At 44.4% G+C, this 24,577-nt stretch overlaps 1 protein-coding gene across 1 annotated transcript in view; it reads left to right on the forward strand.

Moving 5' to 3' along the window:
* LOC136628552 (SURP and G-patch domain-containing protein 2-like) overlaps nt 1–24,577 on the forward strand; it is a 54,684-nt gene that overhangs the window by 28,832 nt on the left and 1,275 nt on the right. The window contains exons 4-10 of the mRNA XM_066604543.1: nt 1,306–1,405; nt 2,646–3,097; nt 3,985–4,096; nt 4,575–4,918; nt 7,285–7,346; nt 22,666–22,802; nt 23,386–23,506. Coding sequence (XP_066460640.1) covers nt 1,306–1,405; nt 2,646–3,097; nt 3,985–4,096; nt 4,575–4,918; nt 7,285–7,346; nt 22,666–22,802; nt 23,386–23,506 — 1,328 coding nt within the window. The remainder of the gene's footprint in view (nt 1–1,305; nt 1,406–2,645; nt 3,098–3,984; nt 4,097–4,574; nt 4,919–7,284; nt 7,347–22,665; nt 22,803–23,385; nt 23,507–24,577) is intronic.

Consider the following 24,577-nt stretch of genomic DNA (forward strand, 5'->3'; position numbering starts at 1 on the left):
CTGGTGTGAACAGATCTTAACCCAACTCTTGGATCTGTGTGCACTACTGCGAGCTCATGGGGGCTGTGTGCTGCCCCATCAGGCACAGGCGGTGCATCTGCAGTAGGTTGACTGGTTCTCCCACAGAAGTGTTGGTTGCAAGTCATTTTGCACACGATTTTACAAGTTTTTCAAACTGCCTACTGTACTGACTAGCTCTCCGCATCTCAAGTTCCAAAGTTTTCATGTTGCAACTTTGCCATTAGATATAGATCAACATTTTTATTTCAGGTTTTCAAAGTTATTAAAAAAATGAAAGGGCAGGAAATGGTTAAAAAAAACCTAAACCCTACACCTCTCTGATGTGCCGTGGCTCCTGTCTTCACCTCCGGCTTCCATGTTCTGTATAAATACATGACCAGTCACTGGCTTCAGAGAGATACAGCTTGAGACGACCAAGGCCATTGATTGACTGCAGTGGTGACCTGCACATACAGACATGTCAGGGCTATGCTTTGTAATCTAAGACCAGTGGTGGAGTCAGGAGCGGTGGCGCCGGACTGGCAGGAAACCAAAGGCGAGTGTCGCTCAATTATTTTTTCCTGCCCCCTCCACAGTTTTTCAATAACTTAAACCCTATTTCTATCTATCATTATAATACAAGATTTACCCCCTTTTAAGTTTAATGATTAGCAAAACTTTTTATATAATTATCTAATATCTCCCCTCTTTATGGTAAATAAAAATGTTTCCCAGATTTAAATATATTTTGTACTACGTGAGGGTTTTGATCTTATTACATTTCATTTGTGCTCATATAAATGTTTGGTAGATACATACAGGGGGTGGACAAAAATATGGAAACACCGAAGGAAATGCATGGGAATTTCATCATTAGTACTGAGCTGCTGCCAGTTTGCCCACTCCTCTTGGCTGAGAGCTTTTTCCGCCAAGTTTGGGTTTATTTCACCTCTTGCCCTAGTCGAAGTTCTGATTTGTAGGCATTGGTACATACTAAGGTGTTGGTTGTTTTTTTTTTCTCAATTTCTGCAACGTGACCAAGAGGAAAATTGAGCAGATTTCCCATCATACGTGCCCCCATGGTTAGACTACACATAAACCTGTACATTGTCCAGGTCTGCAGTCACATGTAGCTCCATTCCATCAGCCCTTGGTTGTAGCTTGACCAGAAGCCGCACCAGGAGATTCTTTAGAACCACTGAACCCTCAGTGATGACATTTGCGTGTCTGAGTGGAGCGATGATCGATGTCTTGTTGTCAGCTGATGAATTTGAAGTGGTTTTACTTTTACCTCTTTCATTAAAGAAAGGAAAGCGGCTGATCCCAAAGTTGTTGCTACTATCGATCGCCTTCTAGAAAATGCAAAAAAAGGAAACCAAGCTGCAGGACAAAAGTCGGAATTTTGGTAAGAACTTTTTGCAGTTTCAATGGCATCAATGTCAACAACACTTTCTATACTAACCTATACGCTTCTAACCATAGAGACCAAAAAACTGTGCGGATCCGGTGGGAGGCATTTCTTCCTTGACATTTTCACAGACAGAAGTATCAGGAAATGTTGCACCTCTGATAGCAGAAACCATTTAACCCATCCCAACTACAACACAACCCCTTACAGAACACCGTGCCGGTGGCGATCAGCTGGTTGCCTCCAGTCCCCTTGGCGGACAGCGGTTTTTACCAGCCTAATCCACAGCAAGCTTTTAAGATTTTATTCTTAAAGTTAATAAGGAAGTAATTTGTGAATATGGTCACAGCGCCATTTAAGATTCCGTCCCATAGCTCTGTTGCTAGTTCTGGTACTTTTGATGGCAAGCATAGTGTAGCATGCAGCAGAGTTCATGGATTTCTCATCAAGTATGTGTTCTGAAATTAATAGTAATCAAAGGGTTCAGGGAGATGAGCAGTTACTGTTAGTATCTGGCTCAGCAGTTAGCTGAAGAGTTTAGGGTGGCTTCCCATCTGCGTCGGAACCCCTCGATGGAGGTTCTGTCACAGGTGCAGCTGAAAGTACCAGAAGAAAAAGCTTTGCATGCAGCACTTTTTCTTTCGTCCAAAAATCGGGCAGCTGGGCGGACCCTATTATAGTCAATTGGGTCCCCTCAGCACTGGTCAGTTCTGTCTAAAGACAAAGCCGTTCGGCCGCAAGGATTCCTCTTTTTTGCTCCCCTAATGGAGCAGCAAAGCTGAATCCTCAGTGCAGATGTGAAACCACCCTTGGCAAAGTTCATGATCTCCAACAATTTGCTAATGTGATCTGACATTTCAGAAAGTCTTTTTATTTAAAGGGGCTTTCCAGGGAAATACTATTGATGACCTATCATCAGCATAGGTCATCAATCAGCTGGAGTCTGCAGTTCAGGACACAGACTGATCAGCTGAGCGGATGCATGCTTTCAGTGCTTAAAATACACAGAGGAGGGAGCAGAAGCCTCCGCACCGACCTCCACGTAATGGCCAGTGCTTGTAACAGCAGGCACGGCTCCCAGGGGTTCCGAGCGACAGACCCCAGTCGATTAACTATTGATGACCTATCCTGTGGATAGGTCATCAATAGTATTTCCCTGGAAAACCCCTTTAAGACGTTTGCTTACCTGCATCCTTCATTAACACCTTCTGTTTTTTTTTAATTTTTTTTTTTGCAGGTTCTTGTTTGATGAGGGTAGCAATGAGTATAAATATTATCGGCAAAAGTTTGAAGAATTTCAGGAATCCAAAGCTCAGAAACGCACAGAGACAAAATGTAAGCGCTCTCCCGAAGAGTTGGCTTGTGAGTCGGTGAGGGCAATGCTGTATGCAAGGAAGGTGCAAAGCATAAAGAGGAGGCTCTACAGGAGCTCGGCCTTCTCAAGAAAAAGAAAGCAGGCCAAACGTAAGAGATGTGAGAAAGAGACATCTCCTTCTGTTGAGGGTGACGAGATGATCAAAGAAGAACAAGAACTTGACTCTATACCAACAGAAGAAACCACAACAGAAAACTCTGCTTGTGAAGCAGTTGACAAGTCAGTGAAAACTCCAGAGAAAGTCTCTGTGTTGGAAAGTACAGATGCTGAAGAACAGCGGCCAGAGAAAGAACCAATAGCGCCTCCACCGGACGGTTTGTAGCCAATTTCTCTATATATTCCCGTTTTGCTTTTGAGAGGTTCCTTTCTTGGTGATCTGTTTAGAGTTTACTTGGCTTGCTGCTGAAAAGTCTACAACTTGCATCCTTCATCGTAGTGATGGCTTTATTCACCCGGCCTCCGTCAACTTGCTGTTGAATGCAGCTTAAAATTTGGCTAGTTGTATACACGCGGCATATGATGTAGTTTGTGGCATATTTACTTTATTTGGGGTTCGTATACAGCAGGCAAAGGCAGCTAATTATCTTAGGCCAGATTAACATTAGCCGTATGCGTATTTGTGAAATGAACGGTACTTTTTTGCATGCACATTGGCGTATTTTGCTGTACTTTTGTCATGAGCAAGGCATGTGCAAGGCAAGGCGCTGCAAAAAATACTTGTTGAAATGACTAATTAGACTGAGTTTCAGATGCATTCTTTTCCCTGCGCAATTATGCTATGTTTTACGCATCTCCTAGCGTATTGCATGTGCAGATTTGTGCATCCCAGTTGGGGACTTTGGTGCAGGAAAGTAAAGTATGCTGCGTTTTGCTTTCCCCCTTTTTTTTTTTTGACTGAATTGCACAGATAAAATTTGTCTATGTGAACGAACCCAATGGGTCAATTCACTCTGTATCACGCACACAAATGTTTGCATGCACAGGTACGCCCATGTGATTCTGGACTTAGACTTGCTCTTTCCTCCGTGTCAAACTTCATCACTATGACAATGCTCATAAATGACTCCAATCTGACTTTTAATTTCTTCAACGTTCTGTAACCAATCGCCCAGTAATCATGAGCAGTTAACATGTAATTTGCATCTATCTCGATGACGTTCAGTGATATAACCTTATCTTTTTGGGGTTTGATTTTTCATAGTTGATGAAAAGACAGTGGATACTGCTATCAAGTTGGCTCAGTTTGTAGCTCAGATGGGACCAGAAATAGAGCAATTCAGCATGGAGAACAGTGTAAACAACCCAGAGTTTTGGTAAGGAGGGGACACTTTAAAAACACTTAGTGACCTGTTTAAGGCTGGGCTCACACAAACTAATCGGATTCTGCATGCTGGAGGCCCTCAGCAGATTCCGGATGTGATACCAGCCAGTGACGCACCTCGTTAACCTGTATTGCGTATGGCCGCGTAGATTCTCAAGTTCATTGGCCTCCAGTCACATCAATGGAGGCCGTTCATGTGGATTCCGTAGCAATATAGAGCATGCTGCGATTTTTCTTCCGCTTGCGGAATATGTTATTCATATCCGCCAGTGTGAACAAACATGCATTCTTTTCAATGCCCACGTTTTACAGCGGATCACACAGAACGTGATCGTGGAATCCGCAATACAAATCCACCTGTGTGAGCCTGGCTTAAATGTTGTGCAATTAGCTGGTTTCCCTACGAGCTAGGTGAATGTGGAGTGAAAGTAGAAGTATAAAGCACTTACTGTCTCTTCCCAACTCCAAAGGTTTCTATGTGAGAAAGACAGTTCTGCATACAAGTTCTATAAGAGTAAAGTGGAGGAGTTCAAGCAAGGTGAAGAGGAGGAGGCAACAACTGATGAGGACATCGGGTTAGAGGACTGTGATCTGGAAAACATAAGGACCGGAGATGAACCACAGAATGACTCTGATGGGGAAATGAATGCAGAATGTGAAGCTGCTGAGGCTCCATCCGCAGCAACTACTGTAGTAGCTGCATTTAGTGAAATGCCAACTCCAGCTCGACCGCCTATAGCTCGAAAAAGAGTAGCTAATCTGAAGGTTGGCATGCTTCCAGCCAAAAGGATGTGTCTTGTTGAAGAGCCTAAAAGTAAGAGTGTCTGCTTTGTCTCTTCTATTCCTTTAAATCCCCCCATCCCAGGATAGATTTGTATGGTACGTCATGAGGTCATAATAGTCAGATCATTACTTCAGCTGCATGTCTTGGTTCCAAGGTAAAGTTTAAATCTAATCGGTTATGTAGAGCTTGCATTTTATTCCATTCTATCTGACTGTTTCTGCAGAATGCATATGCATTTCTGCAAACCCATTCACATGTATGGGACTGGTGTGGCAATTTCTGTAGTGTTTGCCAAATGTAAACCTACTTATACAATTTGATATTTGAATCATTTCATCTTGTCTATTACCATGTTTCCCTGAAAAGACGACCTCCGATAATAAGCCCTACCCTGATTTTTGGCTTAAAATATAAGCCCTCCCCTGAAAATTAGCCCTAGCTACACTACATTAAAAAATATAAACTGTGATTGGCTCAGGGCCTAAGCCAATGACAGCCGGCACTAAATAAGCCAATCACAGCCATTCAATGATGTCATTCACTGATTTAGCTCATCGAGCGCCGGCTGTGATTGGTTCTGGCTGAGCCAATCACAGCATTCTGTTGCTGGAAGTGGGTTTTCAACCTACGTTACCCGGAGAGAATGCTTTTTCAGCACAGAGGACGACAAGGAAGAATGCCCCAGTGCCTGTAAAGCAGCGAAAGGGATGGGGACGCCGCCTGCGAGTTAAGTATTAAGACAACCCCCGAAAATTACACTGTGCCTCTTTTGGGGCAACAATTAACAAAACAGTGTCTTATTTTCGCGGGAACATTGTATATTCGTTTCACTGCAAGCTAAAAAAAAATGGGTGCCAAATTTTTAAAATGAGAAATTCTTGCATGCTAGAGACAAGAACCCAAGAATATGGCACTATCTTTGTATCTTGCATGTATTATACACCATTAATGGGCCATTTATTGCCCAACATTCGTTCACAGGTTTTTAAACTTTTCAGTCAGCTTAAAAGCCATCGCTGGATGATAGCAGACTTGTCCTTCTGTATAAGCGCTCAGCGTTACACAAACAGGGAGAAGCCCGCGATCCAGCGGTGAAATCTTTAAGTATAAATGCTTTGCACAAGAGCCAATGACCTTAGCGGTGACGTCAGCGCTCATGCAGTTATTTTCCCGACTGTCAGTTTGTGTAAAAAGACCATTTAATCAAACCAGCTGCCTACTCTTCTGTAGGCCCCCCTCATGCCAACAAAACAACTTCTGAGTTGTTGAGGCTTGGATTCCAGAAGACCTCCCAAGGTGTGTCTGGCCCTAAGACCACAGCAGCAGGTCCTTTTAAGCATACCTGTACTTCCAGAAGACTTTTCAGATTAACCTTTTGTGTACGTACATGAGGAACAGTAACTTTGATCATTATGATTTGTATTCCATATATTTTAGCAGTTTTCTCCTCTGCAGGCTCCTTCTATAGATCCGTTTTCCTGAGCTAGTGGGTGGAGACTAACTGCTATTATGTTTCCCATAAACTACACACGGGCGATTTTGGTAATCTATTTCTCATATATAAAGAGAAGTAACAGCAGCATGGCAAACATTATAGAGGAGAGCTCAACATTGTAACTGTGAGACAGTAAAGCTTTTACTGTTAGCTGCTGCAGCATCTGTGTGTGTCTGCTTCTCATTTCACTTCTACCTCTCCATAGACTTCTATAGGCAGCCTGTATTCTGACCTGTCAGTAAGCTATTAGTCTGGCTTGTTTACTAAGATGTATTTTAGCAGTTTTTCAGAGCAAGCAGTCTAGGGGTAGGAAAAGCAAATTTCTCGTATCAGATATATTAGTTTTGTATTTGCTTAAAGTATTGATTTCTGCAATTTTTCTTGAAAAGTTTTGCAGTGCTCAGTACTGCTGTATAATGTCCTCCATGCTGATTCTGCTTCTGAGAGTGCTACAAGGAATTCAGGATCTCCTCTTCTAGTGTGTGTGTGTCTGTGTCTGTGTGTGTGTCTGTGTCTGTGTGTGTGTCTTTGTCTGTGTGTGTGTCTTTGTGTGTGTGTCTGTGTGTGTGTCTGTGTGTGTGTCTGTGTGTGTGTCTGTGTGTGTGTCTGTGTGTGTGTCTGTGTGTGTGTGTCTGTGTGTGTGTGTGTCTGTGTGTGTGTCTGTGTGTGTCTCTGTGTGTGTGTCTCTGTGTGTGTGTCTCTGTGTGTGTGTCTCTGTGTGTGTGTCTCTGTGTGTGTGTGTGTGTGTGTGTGTGTGTGTGTGTGTGATAAAAGCTACTCTTCACCCACCAGCTCAAGGAAAACTAAAAATTAGATTTTGATCCTAAAGAAGAGGAAAAATACTAACCATTTATAAAGTTTCTGCTTCATTTTCCTTCTTTTTTTTTTCCTCTTTTTCAAGTTCATGACCCAGTAAGAATTGCATATGAACGTCCGCTGGGACGTGGATACAACAGAAGAAAGGTAAGCATTTACAAAGGAAAATCTATCTTGTGATGCTTAACCCCTTCACTCTCTACTATGTACATATATATCATGGAGATTCGGGGTTTGCATGGAGGAAGATAGGAGTTGAATCCAGCTCTATACAATGTGGGTGCAGGCTGTTTTCTTATAGCCAAAACTTGCCCGCAACAGCTCTGATTAGCACCGCCGCTGATCACAGCTGGTAACCCTTTAAATGCTGCAGTTGATTTTCACAGCAGTATCTTAATGCACTGATTGATGTTTGGGGGTCCAGAATGGCCCCCACGATGAGATTAGCAGTAGGAGGGCCTTCTGAAAGCCTCAAGGGCTTTCATGGCAGATTGCCTATCGAGCAATTGAGTAGATTGCCTGTCATATCACAGTGTAATGTAATACTTTGGTATTACTTCATACTGCAGGAGCAATCAAACTATTACAAGTTCATGTTCCCTGTGGGGCTAAAAAAAAAATCAGTTTAAAGTTTTATTAATATTTATTTTCATAAACAAAAAAACACTTGTACCATTCCGTCCAACCTGACAGGTCACATGGAGGTTGCCTTCTTGAGCTCACTGGGACAAGAAGAGGAGAGTTCAAAAGGCTCCCTCCCACCACTATTCTCTGTTTTTCCTGTCCCAACGGACACATAGTAGAGCTCCTCACATGGAGCACTGGGTAAAGGTCGCTTACCTAAGCTATAAAGACCCCGGTTCAGAGTCTGAGCGATGGCCGTTGTTGAATCGCCAGCCCATTTGCAAATACTTTGGCAACCCTGTGTATGGGCCCCACATTCTGTGAGCTTAGCGGCGGCCGGTGCAGGGGCACTGGAAGATGGTGTGGCGCTGAGTTACACACCATGACGTCAGACGCGCGCTGCGGGGGCTTCAGCTCTGCCAAAATCAAAAAACAAAGACAGTGACTCCACTACCCCAGAGAGCCTCTCCTGTGGGATTATGGCTGTTTACCTTGAAAATGATACGGGGAAGGTGGCAGGTTTGAAACCCTATGAGCTTCTACTGCAGGATTACACTTCAGACACCTGCTAAAGGTATGGACAGCATGGAGGTCACAGGGAAAATCTGCAAACCGTGAGTAGTCCAAAAAGCTCATTGCCCATATTGGCATAATGGAATTCTCCTGTTCATGCACGATGAAACTCCAAAGCCAAGACCTGGAAACGGCTAATCCAATCAGGATGGAGCAGGAATCCTTAATGGGTAATATCCGCCAGATGGTCAGAGAAAAGGTTCAGGCATTAAAAGCAGAACCAGTCTCTCAACCCAAGCCTGATGCCTCTAGACCAGCAAAAAGGACCCGTATTCATTGTTGTATGTCCTATACATCCGAATTGTCGGAGAACGTTATCTGAGGTGGAGCTTTCCAAATTACCAGCACTGATATGGATTGTTGTGCTGTACCTTAGCTGGTTAAAAGCGCCTATCTAGTTAACAGGAAATCCGTTCGGCTCTCTGCGCTTCCTTGTTCTTCATACAAAAAAGCGAAAATAATAATATATCTGTGTATGTATAAAAAATAAGCTTGGCTAGTAGAACTGATGTCGGTGATACTAGAGTAACAGGTTCAAGGCTGAGCAAGGACAAAACTTCTGTCTGTCTTTTAAAAAAGAAATAAAAATAAAATAAGAGTGATGGTAAACGTCAAACAGCTGATCTCTGTCCAGAACGAGATGGTTAGTGGGTTACTGTCACACCGTAAAGGACCAACTGTGTAAAAGGCTGGCTATCTTCCAAGAGTTTTTAAGTTTATTAAACTCTGGAGTGAAGTGACCAAAGTTGTTTTACAAGTTGCCAAAGTAATCAAGACCACTTTCTTGCTATTCAAGTATTCGTCCCAGCTGAAAGACCCCATGAAATCATGTGGGACTATGTAGTCTTCTAGAAACAATTATAGCAGCCATCTTCTCAAAAAATAAGCTATGCTCCATTCTAGTTTCAGGGGGACTAGTTATTTAGGCCAGAAATAGATAAAATTTTGGAAAAGGTGGGAGCTAAAAGAAAACGTTCCTAACTGATTACGTAACCAAGAGGAATCTTTCCTTTCCTAAGTGGGTGTACCTGCCTAGGGCAGAAAGGCAAGGGCAAAACGGGTAGATGGACCTACCCAAAAAGTGGCAAGGAAAAGAGCCCCTCTTGACAAACAAATCTTCGGGGTTCAAAATAGAATTCTTGTCCCGTTTCCCTAAAAGGGTTTTAGTTACCCTAGTCCCCTCTTCTCCAAGTGAGATTAGGGCATGGAGTTCGGACTTAAAGGAGATGTCCCGAGGCAGCAAGTGGGTCTGTACACTTCTGCATGGCCATAATAATGCACTTTGTAATGTACATTGTGCATTAATTATGAGCCATGCAGAAGTTATAAAAAGTTTTATACTTACCTGTTCCGTTGCTGGCGTCCTCGTCTCCATGGTGCCGACTAATTTTCGCCCTCCGATGGCCAAATTAGCCGCGCTTGCGCAGTCCGGGTCTTCTGCAGTCTTCTATGGGGCTCCGTGTAGCTCCGTGTAGCTCCGCCCCGTCACGTGCCGATTCCAGCCAATCAGGAGGCTGGAATCGGCAGTGGACCGCACAGAAGAGCTGCGGTCCACGGAGGAAGAGGCCATCTTCAGCGGTGAGTAGAGAAGTCACCGGAGCGCGGGGATTCAGGTAAGCGCTCCGGTGAGCTTTCTTTACCTCCCTGCATCGGGGTTGTCTCGCGCCGAACGGGGGGGGGGTTGAAAAAAAAAAAAACCCGTTTCGGCGCGGGACAACCCCTTTAATACATTGGAAGCGGTTATCCCAGTTCTTTTAGTGAAACAGTATTTTTTGGTCTGTTATTAACAGTTCCTTTTGAACCATACTTAAAGGGGTTGTCCCGCGCCGAAGGCTAAAATTTTTTTTCCCCAGTACCTGTAAAGGAAAAACGCTGCCATGTGTTAGTAAAAAAAAAAAAAAAATTCCCTTGCCTGAATCCCCGTTCAGCAACTTTAAAAAATCTTCTGTCCAAGATGGCTGCCGCTGTTCTTCTCCCACAGTGCACCGCGGGTCTTCTCCCATGGTGCACTGTGGATGTTCTTCTGCTGTCTGCGTTCCACTGCCGATTACAGCCACCCCATTGGCTGATCGGCACCATGTGACGGGGGCGGAGCTACGCGATGACGCTGAGAAGGGGGAGGGGCCAGGACGCAGCTCGTGAGCCCGGAGCTTACAGAAGAGGAGTCTTCTCTGTTGCGGCGACCAGAGAAGGCTTCAGTCGTCGCCATGGAGACGGGGACGCCAGCACCGGAGGGGGTAAGTGTATAACTTCTGTATGGCTCATATTTAATGCACGATGTATATTACAAAGTGCATTAATATGACCATACAGAAGTGCTTAACCCCACTTGCTGCCGCGGGACAACCCCTTTAATTTAAAGTCCTTTAATCAGTACATTTCTGTGTTAAGTGTAAAATGGAGTCTATTAGGTTTACGATTTGCCCTGGTTAATCAGGGCAGCATCATTAGCATGTTAACCGCAAAGATGCATACTATCCTATTCCTATCCACCTGGCATATCAAAAATATATTGGATTTGCAAATAAAATGAGTTTAAAAAAAGCATTATTTCCAGTTTGTTTGTCTGCCCTTGGTAATTCCTCTGCTTCCAGAGGGTTCAAAGGTAAGAATTGATCTGAGTGGCCCTATCTGGGATATGGGAATTAACATCATTCCTTATCTAGACTACTAATTGTTTTGGTCAGCTGAAACCTTGTGGTTTCACTTGGGACAGACCGTTAAACTGCTATCGGAGTTAGGTTGGCTGATTAAAATTTAAGATGGAGGATCCAGCCTAAACGCAGACACTCACGTTTTCTCAGTGTACTCCTCCATTCCTCAGTGTTACTCCTTTTACCTCAAATAAAAAGGGAGGATATCTTTCTTTCCATTAGGAAATTAAAATAGAAAGACGCTGTCTCTATAAGGGACACCATGAGGGTATTCGGTCATAGGACCACTTGTCTGCAGATGGTTCCTTGGGCAGTTCCACCCTAGGCCCCTTCAGCAGGAAATCCTGTTGACAGCGGGGGAGATGGAAGGCAATCGTCTTTAGACAAAATCTTAAATTGTCCACCCAAATGGTGAAAAGATCCCTAGAAATGGTGAATGTCACCCTGTAACCTCAAAGGGGTCCAATGGTCCCTGTTGGGGAGCACAGGTGTCAGATAGGGAACTGCTGGGTTCCTGGTCAGCTTATGTTTGCTCTAAATCATCGAATTATAGAGAACTCAGAGCAGTTTGGGAAACGTTGATTCAAGCTTTAATTTGTGGGAAAGGCGCAAAAATATTGTCTGATAACAGTGTACTTTATTCGTCATCAGGGCGGCACCAGACACCTCCATCATCAGCGTTTATCTAAAAAATTATCTCCTGGACAGAGAAGTAACTAAAGTCCTTATCGGCTATTCACCTAAAAGGCTCCCAAAACATTATTGCACACTTTTCTAGTCGGAAAAGATTAGATCTAGGGAAATGGTCCCTAAATTTGCACGTATTCGATTTGCTGACGTCTCAGTAGGGTTACCCTCAAATAGACCTCTTTGCATGAAAGATTAAATCCAGCAGACAATCCCCTAGCACTTGACACGCTCTCATGGGAATGGGACATGGATCTGTCCCATTCTTTTCCCCCCCTTCCCTTAATTTCTTGGGTTCTGCAAAAAATCCAGAACTGCTGGACCAAGATTATATTCATTGCCCCAGCAAGGCCAAAAAGGCGCTGGTTCCCGGTATTGTCTCTGTAGGTGATATAGACTCTGCTTGCACTGCCCCTCAGACAGGACCTTCTGTCCTGAGGTCTGATGTTCTGCCAGGAAGCCACTGAATGAAGCTGACTGTTTGGCTACTGAGCGGCAGAGATTAAGAGACCAAGGACTATCATCCAAGGTAATAATCACTCTCTTAAAGAGTCAAAAGAACTCTACCTCCAATATATACTCTTAGATATGGAGGAAATTCTGCAACTGCTGCGGATCAGATAGTTTATATCTCAGCAGCCCAGACCTTAGAAAAATCTTAGATTTCTTACAAGAAGGTCTAGATAAGAGACTTGGGTCTAGAACCATGTGGGTACAGATGGCAACTCTTAGTTCCTTTTTTGACACCCAGTTAATAGAAAATAGATGGGTTCGCAGGGTTTGATGTGGAGCAGAAAGGCTCAAACCCTTTGTTAGAAAACCAGTTCCCACCTAGGATCTTAATTTGGTGTTAGACAGTCTCTGCGAACCTGCCTTTGAGCCCATACATTCGGTATCTCTTAAAAACCTATTAATCAAAGTAGCCTTTTTTTTTTAAAATTCGTTTTATTTATTAATGATAAGCAGTCTGCGAGACACATAATAGTAAAGGTTTGTACAGTACATATGAACGTAAATAGAAACATATTCGTGATTTCAAAGGTTAACATCAAGCTTGTTACTGTGTCTTCCAAACTATCCGTCTGTAACTTTATTAACAATGAACATTTTCGAACTTTTATAAACCGTAAGTTGAGTTTTGCTCTTCCTTATTTGGGTCTTAGTGGTTACAGGACTTCCAGGCACTTGTCAATGGGGGGGGGGGGGGATGTTAAGGGGTGGGGAGGGGGAGGGAGGGGATTAACGTGTATTGGGTTTAAATTTCAGTTGGTACTCAGGGTAGAGTAAGAATTTAGCCAGGCTCCCCATACTTTTTGGAATTTAGCCGGGCATCCTCTGTGTTGGTATATGATTTTTTCATACGAGGTTACAGTGTTTACGTTTTGAATCCAATGTAGGATCGAAGGGGGTTCTGTTGCCATCCATTTCATAGCTATTTCTTTGCGGGCCAGGAATAGTGTCTTCTGTAGAAAGACCCGAGTATGGAATGGCCACTCATCCTCCTCCAGTAGACCAAACAGCGCCACCTTGGGGTCTAGTTCAATGGATAATGGGGGTTGTAACAGCGAGTTTACAAGATTTATTACTTCTGACCAGAACTCCCTAACGTGCCGACACTTCCAGATCAAGTGCCAGAAGTCCGCCCTTGGTTGGCGGCATCTCTGGCATGAATCCGAGGTCGTATTGCGCATTTTGTGTAGTCGATTGGGAGTGAGGTAGGCTTGATGTATAATGTATAACTGGATTAGCTTGTTATTTACAGCTGGTGATACTGACAGGTGGGATTCAGAAATATCCTGCCATTCCTCAGGTGTAAGGGAAGCAATGGCAAGTTTCCATTTATCATATGCTGGGGGGGGGTTAGGATCTATTTTGGCTGAGAGGAGGTGTGTGTATAGAGCTGATATTAGGCCTTTGGGTCCTTGGGACTTGAGAATTCCTATTGTGGGGAGTTTGGATATGCGGGCCGAAGGGGGGGGAAATTGGGAGTTTAGTGCATGTCTTAACTGAAAGAATCTGAACAGTTGGAGGCGTGGGGCCTGTAGTCTATCTCGCAGTTGTGTAAAAGTGGGGAGGATTCCGTCTGTATATATATCTTTTATTGTTTGTACTCCTTGGGCGATCCAGTATTGTGGGTCTGGGACGGTCTGTAGTGCGGTAAGACCAGGATTGTTCCAGAGAGGGAGCTCTGGTATTACACCCTGGTAGCTCTGCAGAGTCTTTATTTCTTTCCAAACGCTAAGAGCCAGTTTATGGAGTGGGATTAGTTCGGTGGCTTTGGTGCATTCTGGAAATTCTAAAAAGTTTAGGAGATTTTGTCCTGTTACTTGTTTAGCTAGTTGCTTGTCTGCTATAGGTAGTTCATTTCCCAAGATCCAGGCTCTGATGTTTCGCAGTTGCCCTGCTAGGTAATAAAGCCGGAGGTCCGGTAGGGCCATTCCGGCTTGCTCTTTAGGTCTTTGTAGGATTGATAGACTCAGCTTAGAGCGGGAGGAATTCCAGATAAATGTTATCATTAGAGAATTTAGGAACTTAAAGAGGCGCTTGGGGACATTCACTGGCATGTGCTGTAGTATGTATAGGCATTTGGGTTGGACAACCATTTTGATGAGATTTATGCGTCCGGCTACAGATAATGGTAATTTAGCCCATCGCTTTAGTTTGTGTTTTATATTTTCTAAGAGTGGGTTTATGTTATCTGCTATTGCATTATTATGGTCGTGTGACATGATCATTCCCAGATATTTGAATGTTGAGACTGGTTTTAGTCCGTATCTTGCGACGCAGGGGTCGTTTTTTGGGTTGGCCTCTGTATAGAGGATTGTTGACTTGGACCAATTAACATGTAGTCTGGAAAAGTGGGAGAATCTGTCTATGTGTGTCATGGCTTGGGCAAAGGAGTCTGATGGGTTCGATAAGAATAGGATTGTATCATCTGCGTATAGTCCCAGTTTGCTTTCGAGGTCTGACCATTTAATGCCGGTTACACTAGGGGCACTTCTTAGTCGGATCGCCAGTGCTGCTATGGCGAACAAGGCCGGGGATAGAGGGCATCCCTGACGGTTGCCTCTTGCCAGATGGAAATCCGCAGACGGGACACCATTGACGACCACATTTGCAGTCGGGGATTTGTATATAGTTTTAACCCATTGTTGAAACTTGGGTCCGAATCCGAAACGGATCAAACAGGCCTCCAGAAAGGCCCATTCCACAGAGTCAAAGGCTTTTGCCATGTCGAGTGAGACCAGAGCCCAGGGCATGTTATATTGTTTACCTAACTGGATAGCTGTTTGGACTCTGCGGATGTTAATGGTTGTAGACTTCCCGGGCATGAAGCCCGTTTGGTCGGGGTGTATTATGGATAGGATCACCTGGTTCAGTCTAGTGGCCAGAATTTTCGTTAGGATTTTGTAATCCACATTCACCAGTGATATGGGTCGATAAGATCCACAATCTGTGGGATCTTTCCCAGGTTTCAGGATGACTACTATGGATGCTTTATAGAATGAGGCTGGGAGTGTTTTGTCTAGTTGCGCTTGAGTTAGCACCTCAAGAAGTTGTGGGCCTAGTTGCTCGTGGTATTTGCGATATATCTCTATGGGAAGACCATCGGGTCCTGGTGATTTGTTAAGGGCCATATCTTGGGTTATTAGCTGGATCTCTTCCAGAGTGAAGGGGGCTTCCAGGAGATTGACCTGCTCTTCAGAGAGGGTAGGGAAGTCTAGATCGTTCAGATAAGCCAAGACATCTGTTACCGTATTATTAGAGGTGGAGGTGTATAAGTGAGCATAGAATTCTTTAAAGCAGTTGGTGATAGATAAGGCGTCAGTGAACTCTGTTCCTTGCTGGTTTTTGATCTTAAGGATCGTGTTTGTTTGGTTTTCCCGTTTGATGAGGTTAGCGAGTAGGTGGCTGGATTGGTTCCCTAACTCAAAGTAATGTTGTTTGGAGAAAAATAGTTGACGTTTAGCTTTGGCATGTATTTGGTGCTTATAGAGTCGGGATAGGCTGAGCCAGGCTACTTTGTTGGCGTCTGTGGGGGCTGATATATATGCTTTCTCAGCCTCTAGGGTTTGGTTTTCCATCTCCCTGTCGGCCTGGGATGTCGTTTTTTTAATGTGTGAGATAGCTGATTTGAGGAATCCTCTAATATAGGCCTTGAGCGTGTCCCATTTCAGGGCGGGGTGGGTGTTGTCCTTGTGGGCGTCTAGGAATAAGGAGATGTGGAAAGGCATCTGGTCGTCCGGTCCAATAAGTTTGAGCCAGAATGGGTGTAGTTTCCATGTGGGCCTTATTTTAATTTGTGGGAATTTTAGGGTTAGCAGTATGGGGCTGTGGTCTGAGATGCCTCTCGGACAGTGTGTTATACTTGCGAGATGTATTGCCAGTTCTATGGAGCTAAATATGTAGTCTATTCTTGTCAGTGCGTTGTATCCCGGTGAGTGGCAAGTGTATTCCTGTGTCTCGGGGTGGCGTAGTCGCCAGAGGTCGACCCATCTGACGCTTTCGATTAATTGTCTCAAAGGGGAGTTTGAGGTGGGGGTGGGATTAGAGGATGTGTAAAATTTGTCTTTGATAGGGTCCATTATCATATTAAAATCCCCTAGACACATCACCTCCGCTGATGGATAGTGATGTGCAAATGCAATAGCAGCCTGCAAGATATGGAGATTATTGTGGGGCGGATTGTATATGGATAAGATGACATATGGTTTGGAGTCTATTTCTCCGTATATAAATATGTACCTTCCTTTGGGGTCCCTGCGAGTGGTGATTGGGTTCCAGCGCACTGATTTGTGAATTAGCACCGAGACGCCCCTAGAGGAGGAGGTGTGAAAGGAATGGGAAGTCCACTGGATCCATGGTTTTGACATGGTGTCTGCTTTATCTTTGACAAGGTGGGTCTCTTGTAAGCTAATGATGTGCGGGTTTAGTTGTTTGATATATGCAAATACCGTCCTTCGTTTGAGTGCCGTGCCAAGCCCTCGGACGTTCCAACTAAGGCATTTTAGGGACGTCATTGTTTACGTGGATGTAAGATTTAGTCTTTTGTCTGCGATCTTGGGATAGGGGGGGGTTGGTATTGATGTGTGTAAGGGGGGGAATTGTGTTAGCGCCTGCTTGTGGAAGACATTGTTGAAGAGCAAAAACATAACAATTCAAAACATTGACCATTGACATCTCACTAAAATTATACCGCGGATATCAAAGAAACCAGCAAAACAGAAAGGTTGGGGAGAGGGTAAGGAAGGGGGGGAAGAGGGGAAGGAGGGGGAGAATAAGAAAAAGGAAAAAGACAAAGAAGAAAACAAGAAAACAATTTAGCTACGATCTAATTAGAAGTAGCAGATGTTCTGTCTTTTTTAGGGGAAGACTTCTGTTGGCCTTTTAGAGGCTTGCGGCTGACCGCTGGGCTCCAACCATAACTTTAGCGGTGTCCCGGTCGTGTTGCACACAGTCTATGCGTCAAAGGAATGTCGGGCGTTTGGGTCACAACAAGATTTAAAGTCCCATTAGCTAGTGTTGTGGGGACGTTCATCCTTTTGGTGTTTCAGGGTGCATATCTAGCCACTCCAAGGCTTCTGTGGGAGATTGGAGGAAGATCGCCCTTCCCTGGGCTACGATTCGTAGGCGGGCGGGGTATGCCATTGAGTAGGGAATCTGTCTCTCTTTGAATTTTCGCTTCGCCTCTGTAAAGGTGGCTCTTTGTTTTTGTAGCTCAGCAGAGAAGTCAGGAAATATGGAAATCGTTGTGTTGTTATACTTCAGCGGACCTTTAATTCTGGCTTGGCGTAGTGCAGCGTCTCGGTCCCTGCAATTTAGGATCCTTATTAGAAAGGGGCGCGGGGGGGCTCCCGGCTGTGGCGGTTTTGCAGGGACTCGATGGGCTCTTTCTACTGTAAAGTTGGTAGAGAAGGTGTCGTCTCCTAGTAGCGTTTTTAGCCAGGTTTCGGCGAATGTTTCTATATGGGAACCCTCTGATTTTTCAGGTAAGCCTATTATGCGTAAGTTGTTACGACGCGAGCGGTTCTCCAGATCGTCTGTTTTGGATTGGCAGAATTCTATAGCTCTTGTTGCCTTTTTGACCGCCGTAGTTAATGGACGCAGTGAGTCTTCTGCGTTGGAGACACGCTCTTCCATTTCCCGCATTCTGTCGCGCATATTGTGTAAGTCCTGTCGTAGTAGGGAGACGTCAGATTTAATCTCTTCTATTTTATTAGTAAGAGAAGATTTACAGGTGTTGATTGCGTCTAGGAGTTGGCGCATGGTAGGTTCTGCGCTTTGCCCTGTTTCGGTTTCAGGGTCTTTCGCCTGTGTGGGTCGCGTTGCACGCGGGGTGTGATCAGGGGTTTCAGAGCGAGAAAATTCCTTTAGTTTTTCGGTGGCAGAGCCACCTTTCGTGCGGTTGGTTAGAATTCGTTGGGTTGGTGTAGCGGGTTATGCGAATTGTCGTTATAGTATAGACTGTGTCAGTATTTGCTTGTAGAGATCAGGGGTCTATATCTTTGCGTTACCGTGGGCGACCGCACAAAGAGTATTCAGTTGGCTAAATCTTGATAGCGCCCAATTGATTCTAGCCTAGGTCTGGTCGCGGTGGAAGAGGGTGGGGGAGTTGCGCCAGTCAGATATGGCGGTCGCCGACCGCGGGATATTACAGTCTACAGGGAATAGAGTATTCCGGTTGTGTTATAGTCCGCCTGGACTGAGCTTGCGTTTGTGAGGAGTCTATTCAGTCCTGAGTGTTGTCCCCCAGCCCCTTGTGAGCAACTTACAGTTTTTTGTTGCCGGCTCCGCAGGTCCGGTCCCGGAAATGGGTTTTTCTTCAGGGGTTAATCCTCCGGTGGTGTAGTGCAGTGAAGCGGACCGGAACCGCGTCGAGCCGCAGGAGTCAATCAGGCTGGGACCGTCGGGTCCGCCGGCGCCGGGAGGAAGGAGCGCCGCTTTAAATTTGTAGTGCCTGAATTAAGTCGGCGTGCAGCAGAGGCGTTGCAGTGTAGTGGCTCTGGCGAGGTACGGACCCCGGCGGGCTCCGCGGCAGCAGCACGGGCACAGGGGACGTCTCCCGTCGCTTCCAAGGAGGCGGTCGCCCTGCGGCGACTCGGTCCCACCTCGGGAGCGATCAGAGGTAGGCGCTCAGCAGCGGGGAGCGGGCGGCGAGTCACGACCTCCGCGGCCGGCCGCGGGCAGGTGATGTCGGGACGGTCGGCGCCGGCAGCTCCTCTATGTCCTCTGCGGCTTTAGTCCGGGTCCGGATGCGGCGCGAGCGGAGCGCCTCGCTCCTCCAGGTAAGCTTCGTCTGTTGCGGCGGGGGGGTCGCCCTCACCCGGCCCGCAATGCGCGCCGATCTCCGCAGCCCGGGAACAGCGCAGAGGGGCTCCGGTGAGATTGGAGCGGTGCGGCCGGTTCCGAGTGCCAGTGGGGTCTCCTGCCGGGTGGTAGGTGAGGAGAGGTGGTCCGTTAGGGCTCCGGGTCAGTCAGGCGGCAGGTTAGGATAATAAGGATGGCTGCAGACGAAGCGCGGGAAAACCTGGTGGGGCGCTGGCGCCGTCTCCCACTCGCGGCTCTGTTACGGGAGCCAGAGGGCTGCCATCGTTCTCAAACTCGGTCCAGGCTGTCTCCGAGGGTCAGGGAGCCCGTTGGTACCGTTTGGGTTGCTCAGGTACTGGTCAGGCCAGGATTTTGGACGGATCTTGCTATCCCCTCTGGGGAGCACCTCTTAGTTGCGACCTTCCATGCTGGTCGCAGGCCACGCCCCCTCCAAAGTAGCCTTTTTGGTAGCTATTACAACCACTAGACGGATTGGTGAGGTACGGGTATTATCCTGTGGAGAACCCTACTTAAAGGTGCTTGACGATGGGATAGTCATGAGACTAGATTTGTATTTTTTTTTCTAAAGTGGTATCAGTGTTTCACGTGGAACAGGAAATAAATCTGCCTTCTGTCAGGAATTTTAAAATGACAAAGAACGGCACTTGCACAGCCTAGATGTCAGATGTGCAGTCCTAACATATCTTGGAAACCTTTAGAAAATCTGGTAACTTATTCCTTCAATTTCAGGGCAGAATAAGGGAAAAGTAGTGTTGAAAAATACCATTGCTAGATGGATTAAAATATCAATTCAGGAAGCCTATACAGCCAGGGATCTGCCTCCAGGAAGGGGGTGGGTGGGTGGGGGGGGTAATAACAGCCCACTCTACAAGGGCTCTCACCTCCTCATGGGCTGAAGGTGGTGAGGCCTCTACAGAGCAGATTTGTAAAGCCACAACGTGGTCTAGCATCCACATATTTTACTAAGCATTATCGCTTGGATCTCCATTCTGGTAGGGGGCAGGCCTTTTAGGCGCAAGGTCCTCCAAGCTGTGATCCGCCCCTAATGTTATCGTGATCTGGTATTGCCTCTGTGTGTTGTCAGGATGGACTGAATGGTAAAACTTGAATTAATCTTTCCCCTAATTCCTTTTCCATGAGTCCATCATGACAGCACATACTTCCCCACCCTTGTAAATCGCTGTATATTGTGCATGTAACATAAAAGTACATTGTTTTTTCAACAATAAAAGACTGGGCCACATATCCTTTGGGATAATTTGAAGCCACTGGAGAACGGTGGTGGGAGGTGACTTTTAAATTCTCCTCTTCCTGTTTCAGTGAGATCAAGAGGGCAACCTACATGTGTGCTGTTATGATGGACTCATGGGAAAGGAATTCAGATTAAGATTAATTCTAGTTTTCCTATATTTATAATAAAAGTTCTACATACAATAACCCCAAAATATATTTGGTATCGCTGCGTCCATAAAAGTCTGATCCATCAAAACAACACGTTATTTACACCCCACGGTGAACATCAGGGGGGAAGAAGGGGAGTGTGAATGCCTGAAATGCAGTTTTTTGGTCACTGCATCTCCAAGAAAAAGTGTGATAAAAAGTGTGATAAAAAGTGATCAACGTCGTATGTACTTCAAAAGGGTTACAATAGAAACTACAGGACGTCCTGCAAAAAATGAGCCTTCGCACAACTATATTGACGGAAAAATAAAGTTATGCCTGGGTAAAAAATTCTGTCTCCATTTTCTGAGTTACTTTATATTTTAAGAGAACAGCAAAAAAAATTGGTATCTTAATAAGCATACTAGCCCATAGAATAAAGTTATGTCCTATTTGCCACAGTGTGCACACGGTAGAAACCAGTTTCCCCACCACCAAAGATGGCAAAGTTTCATTTTTAAATGTTTTTTCAATTTTGCTCCACATAGAATTTGTAAAAAGTTTTCCAATACATTATTTGCTATGTTATATTGTACCATTGAATTAATACAACTTGTCCCGCAAAAAGCAAGCCCTGAAACAGATATATTGATAGATAAATAAGAGTTATGATTTTTTTTTCAGTGTCTGGGGTTGGGTAGGGGACTTAAAATGGAGAAGAGGAAAAAGTCAGCGTCCTTAAGGGGTTAAAACTGAGACATGTATGAGGGGGTGCTAATAGGTCCTTGGCTTTGACCACAAAAAAATATACATTAAAAAATGAAATTTCAGTTCTCCATAGCTCTTTTTGGATATCGATGCATTTCTGACTGTGGTGCTGCAACTTCTTCAACCCATCCAGATAGGATTCCTTTGGTTGAGCAGCAAACTGGACATCAGCCTCTGCAGTTGCATCACAAATGGAGGCAATTTTGGTTCCATTGATGTGTTTCTTCAAATTAAAAAGATTGACTCAGGGTGCCAGATGAGGCGAAAAAGGGTGATCTAGCACCTCAAAGCCCAGGTCAGCCACTTTGCTCTGGGTGATGGCAACTGTGTGTGAGGAGGCATTGTTGTGAAACAATTTGACACCTTTGAGTTAACTTTTGTTCCTTTTTAGACTTCAATGACTCCTTGAGCTTTATCTATAAGTGGTGTTTAATACATAGTTGTGATTGTAGATCCCTTTGGAAGGTGGTCCACAAGCAGTATCCCATCTTTCTCCCAGAAGACGGACGCAATCATCTTGGATGACAACTTGTGCATTCTGAACTTCTGTGGATATGGGGAGCCAATGTATCTCTGTTCTATTATTTTGACTGCTCTTTTGACTCAAGATCATACATAAAAATTCACATCTCATGCAACATCCTGGCGAAAACGCTACAGAATTTCCCGGGAGGCTTGCACTCGGGCAAACTTTTGATCAACTGACAAACCTTTAGAAAAAAAGTTGGCAGACACCTTCCTCAAGTCCAGATGATCGTGAATTGTGGACCCAACTCTTTCTCTGGAATTGTTCAGAGCTTTGGCTCTTGGCAGAAACGTGCTGGTCTTCCAGAATCGTACCATGGATGGCATCTATGGCTTCTGGAACAGTGACCACTGGAGGTCTCCCGGAACGGTCATCATGTGTTGGGTGTCAAAGTGGCTGGTTTTAAAATTTTATTGCTCAATTTCTCACAAAGGGAACTTGTCACCTAATGTTTGACAGACATCCCTTTCAAAAAACGTGAACTTCGTCACTGCTCCGCTCTCCTTTGCGATATCTGCTGGGTACTTTGCCATGTTGTCTTCAAATTTATATTACATAACACTGGCGCATTAGATCATGGCAAAAGTTGTTCAAAAAGTATTGCAAAGATTTATCGCTTGAAAACTCACTTTCACTAATTTGCAAACAAATGAAGATTGCAAAGCCAAGTACTTATCAGCTCCCCTTGTAGTTACAGCAGAAGACCTTTTTGTAGGGAGCCCCTGATTAAAGGTGGCCTCTACCTGGCCATATACTTACCTATTTGCGACAAGCATGAAGACCCGCCAACTGAGTTGATGGCTTTTTCTTTCGAACAGCCTATGGGTTAACTACTTGGCTGGTGGTGGCTATAACAAACTGCTCCGTGGCCTTGTGTGAAATCTATGTATTTTAACCATTCTCTTCCTTTTCTTTCATCATTAAGAAACCCGTGGATTTAGAATTTGCGAACAAGAAGCTTACCCAACACAATGTGGGTTTTAAGATGTTGAATAAGATGGGCTGGAAAGAAGGTGAAGGACTTGGCTCCCATGGATCAGGCATCAAAAATCCCATAAATGTGTATGTTGCACAACAGGTTTACCTTACATGTTTGTTTGATTTTTTTTTTTTTGATTAGCAGGAATTTAGTGTACACTTTAAAACAGATCTGCATTGGTAGTCTACCCACTGCCACGGCTTTATCAAGAGGTCTTTATTACTGCATGGATATCCTTTAAGCTTGTAGCCCACAGGTTCTTTGTCAGTTGCGTTTTTTTGGTCCTTGTTTTACATCACTATGCTTAGTCGTATGAATGTAGGTTTCATGTGACCTTAGGCTCTGGGTCTCTAACACATACTTACACCTCATTGTTGTAATAGAGCTATGATCAGAGAACAGTTATGTTTGTCACGCTTCCAGTGCCCAGTTTTATATTCGGCCTGGCTCGGATGACTTCAACCAAGGGTATTGGTATTCACTGACGTTTCCAGGCATTATTTGGCTTCTAATTCCTCTTTAGTGCTGTGCATGAGCTTTGACTGGTATTTCAGTAAAGCTTATTCAATCTACAGTTGTCTAAAGACTGTAATTCATTTCATAAATTGTCCAAGTTGAAGAGCCAATCATTGGCTGTTCTCAAGTTTTATTTTTTTGCCGCTTTAGGGGCACGGTCTCTGGTGGAGAGGGCTTGGGTGCTGAAGAAAAGAAGGCTGGCAAATCTACGAACTTTGATGTTTTTCGTCAAAGAATGATTCAAATGTACAAGCAGAAAATTACTAAATGAGTAAGTAGGCTTGCAGAACAAAATTACATATTTTTTTTTCGTGCGGCATTTATGGCCCTCTCCTTTTGAAGGAAGTGGGCGAGGGTGTGGATTAACACAAATGTTCACTTTTGAAAAGTGAATTTGTGAATACAATGGCTTTCTGCCATATTTGTTTTTCTTCAACACGAACGGCACTTAACTTCATTCAATATGTTCAATAAATATAAAGGTGGAGACTCTGCTGTGCGATGGTGGCGCTAGATGATATGGTAAAATTAGAATTGATGCATTTCCTTAAAAAAAAATAGAAATAAATTGAGACTATATCAGAATTGTGCCGCTCTTGTGGTTTCCATTGCCTTCTGGTCTAGTACTGGCAATGGTCCATTTCTACCGTCCATATCTGTGAACTGATAATGGAATTTCTCTTCTTACGAATTGATTCATTCCATTTATACTAGTTTTTCCCTTCTGCGCATCCCTTTCTTTCCAACACGGATATCAAAATGTTCACTAGTAAACATTACTAGAACATCTGACAACAAACGTTTTTGTGGAGCTTTCATGTTAGAAAGTGAAATGATTTGTTTCTTGGTATATTCAACAATTTTCCCCCCCCTTTTTTCATGGAAGTTTTTTCAATCATTTTTACTTTTTTAAATATATATAACCTCAGCATAGGTTTGCCGAAAATGAAATTCTGATCCTAATAAATATACTAACTTTATTTAATTTATAGCCTATGCAGTTGGATATTTTCCCTGTACTGAATTTTCAGGGCCTTTTATAAGGCATTCGTAAATTAAAACGAAAGCCCTGAAAAAAATTCCTCATTAAGGAAATCGTTTCTCCTGTTGGGTGTTTAGAAACCGACACTTTAGACGGTTTTTTGCCGATTCAAGATATGGACATCTTTGTCATTAGATGCGGCCTAAATCACATGGAGCTTTTCTGTGTGAGTAGTTTGCTAGCAGGATCTTTATTCAGATTACAGAATGTTCCACGTTGACCACTTTGGCCTTGCATGATGCTGTATGATTTTGCCTTAATGGTGATGCAGCTCTTGCGGGCTCGGTTGGACCTCTTATG

Source organism: Eleutherodactylus coqui, chromosome 5 (genome assembly GCF_035609145.1).
Source record: "Eleutherodactylus coqui strain aEleCoq1 chromosome 5, aEleCoq1.hap1, whole genome shotgun sequence".
In the NCBI taxonomy this organism is placed as follows: Eukaryota; Metazoa; Chordata; class Amphibia; order Anura; family Eleutherodactylidae; genus Eleutherodactylus; species Eleutherodactylus coqui.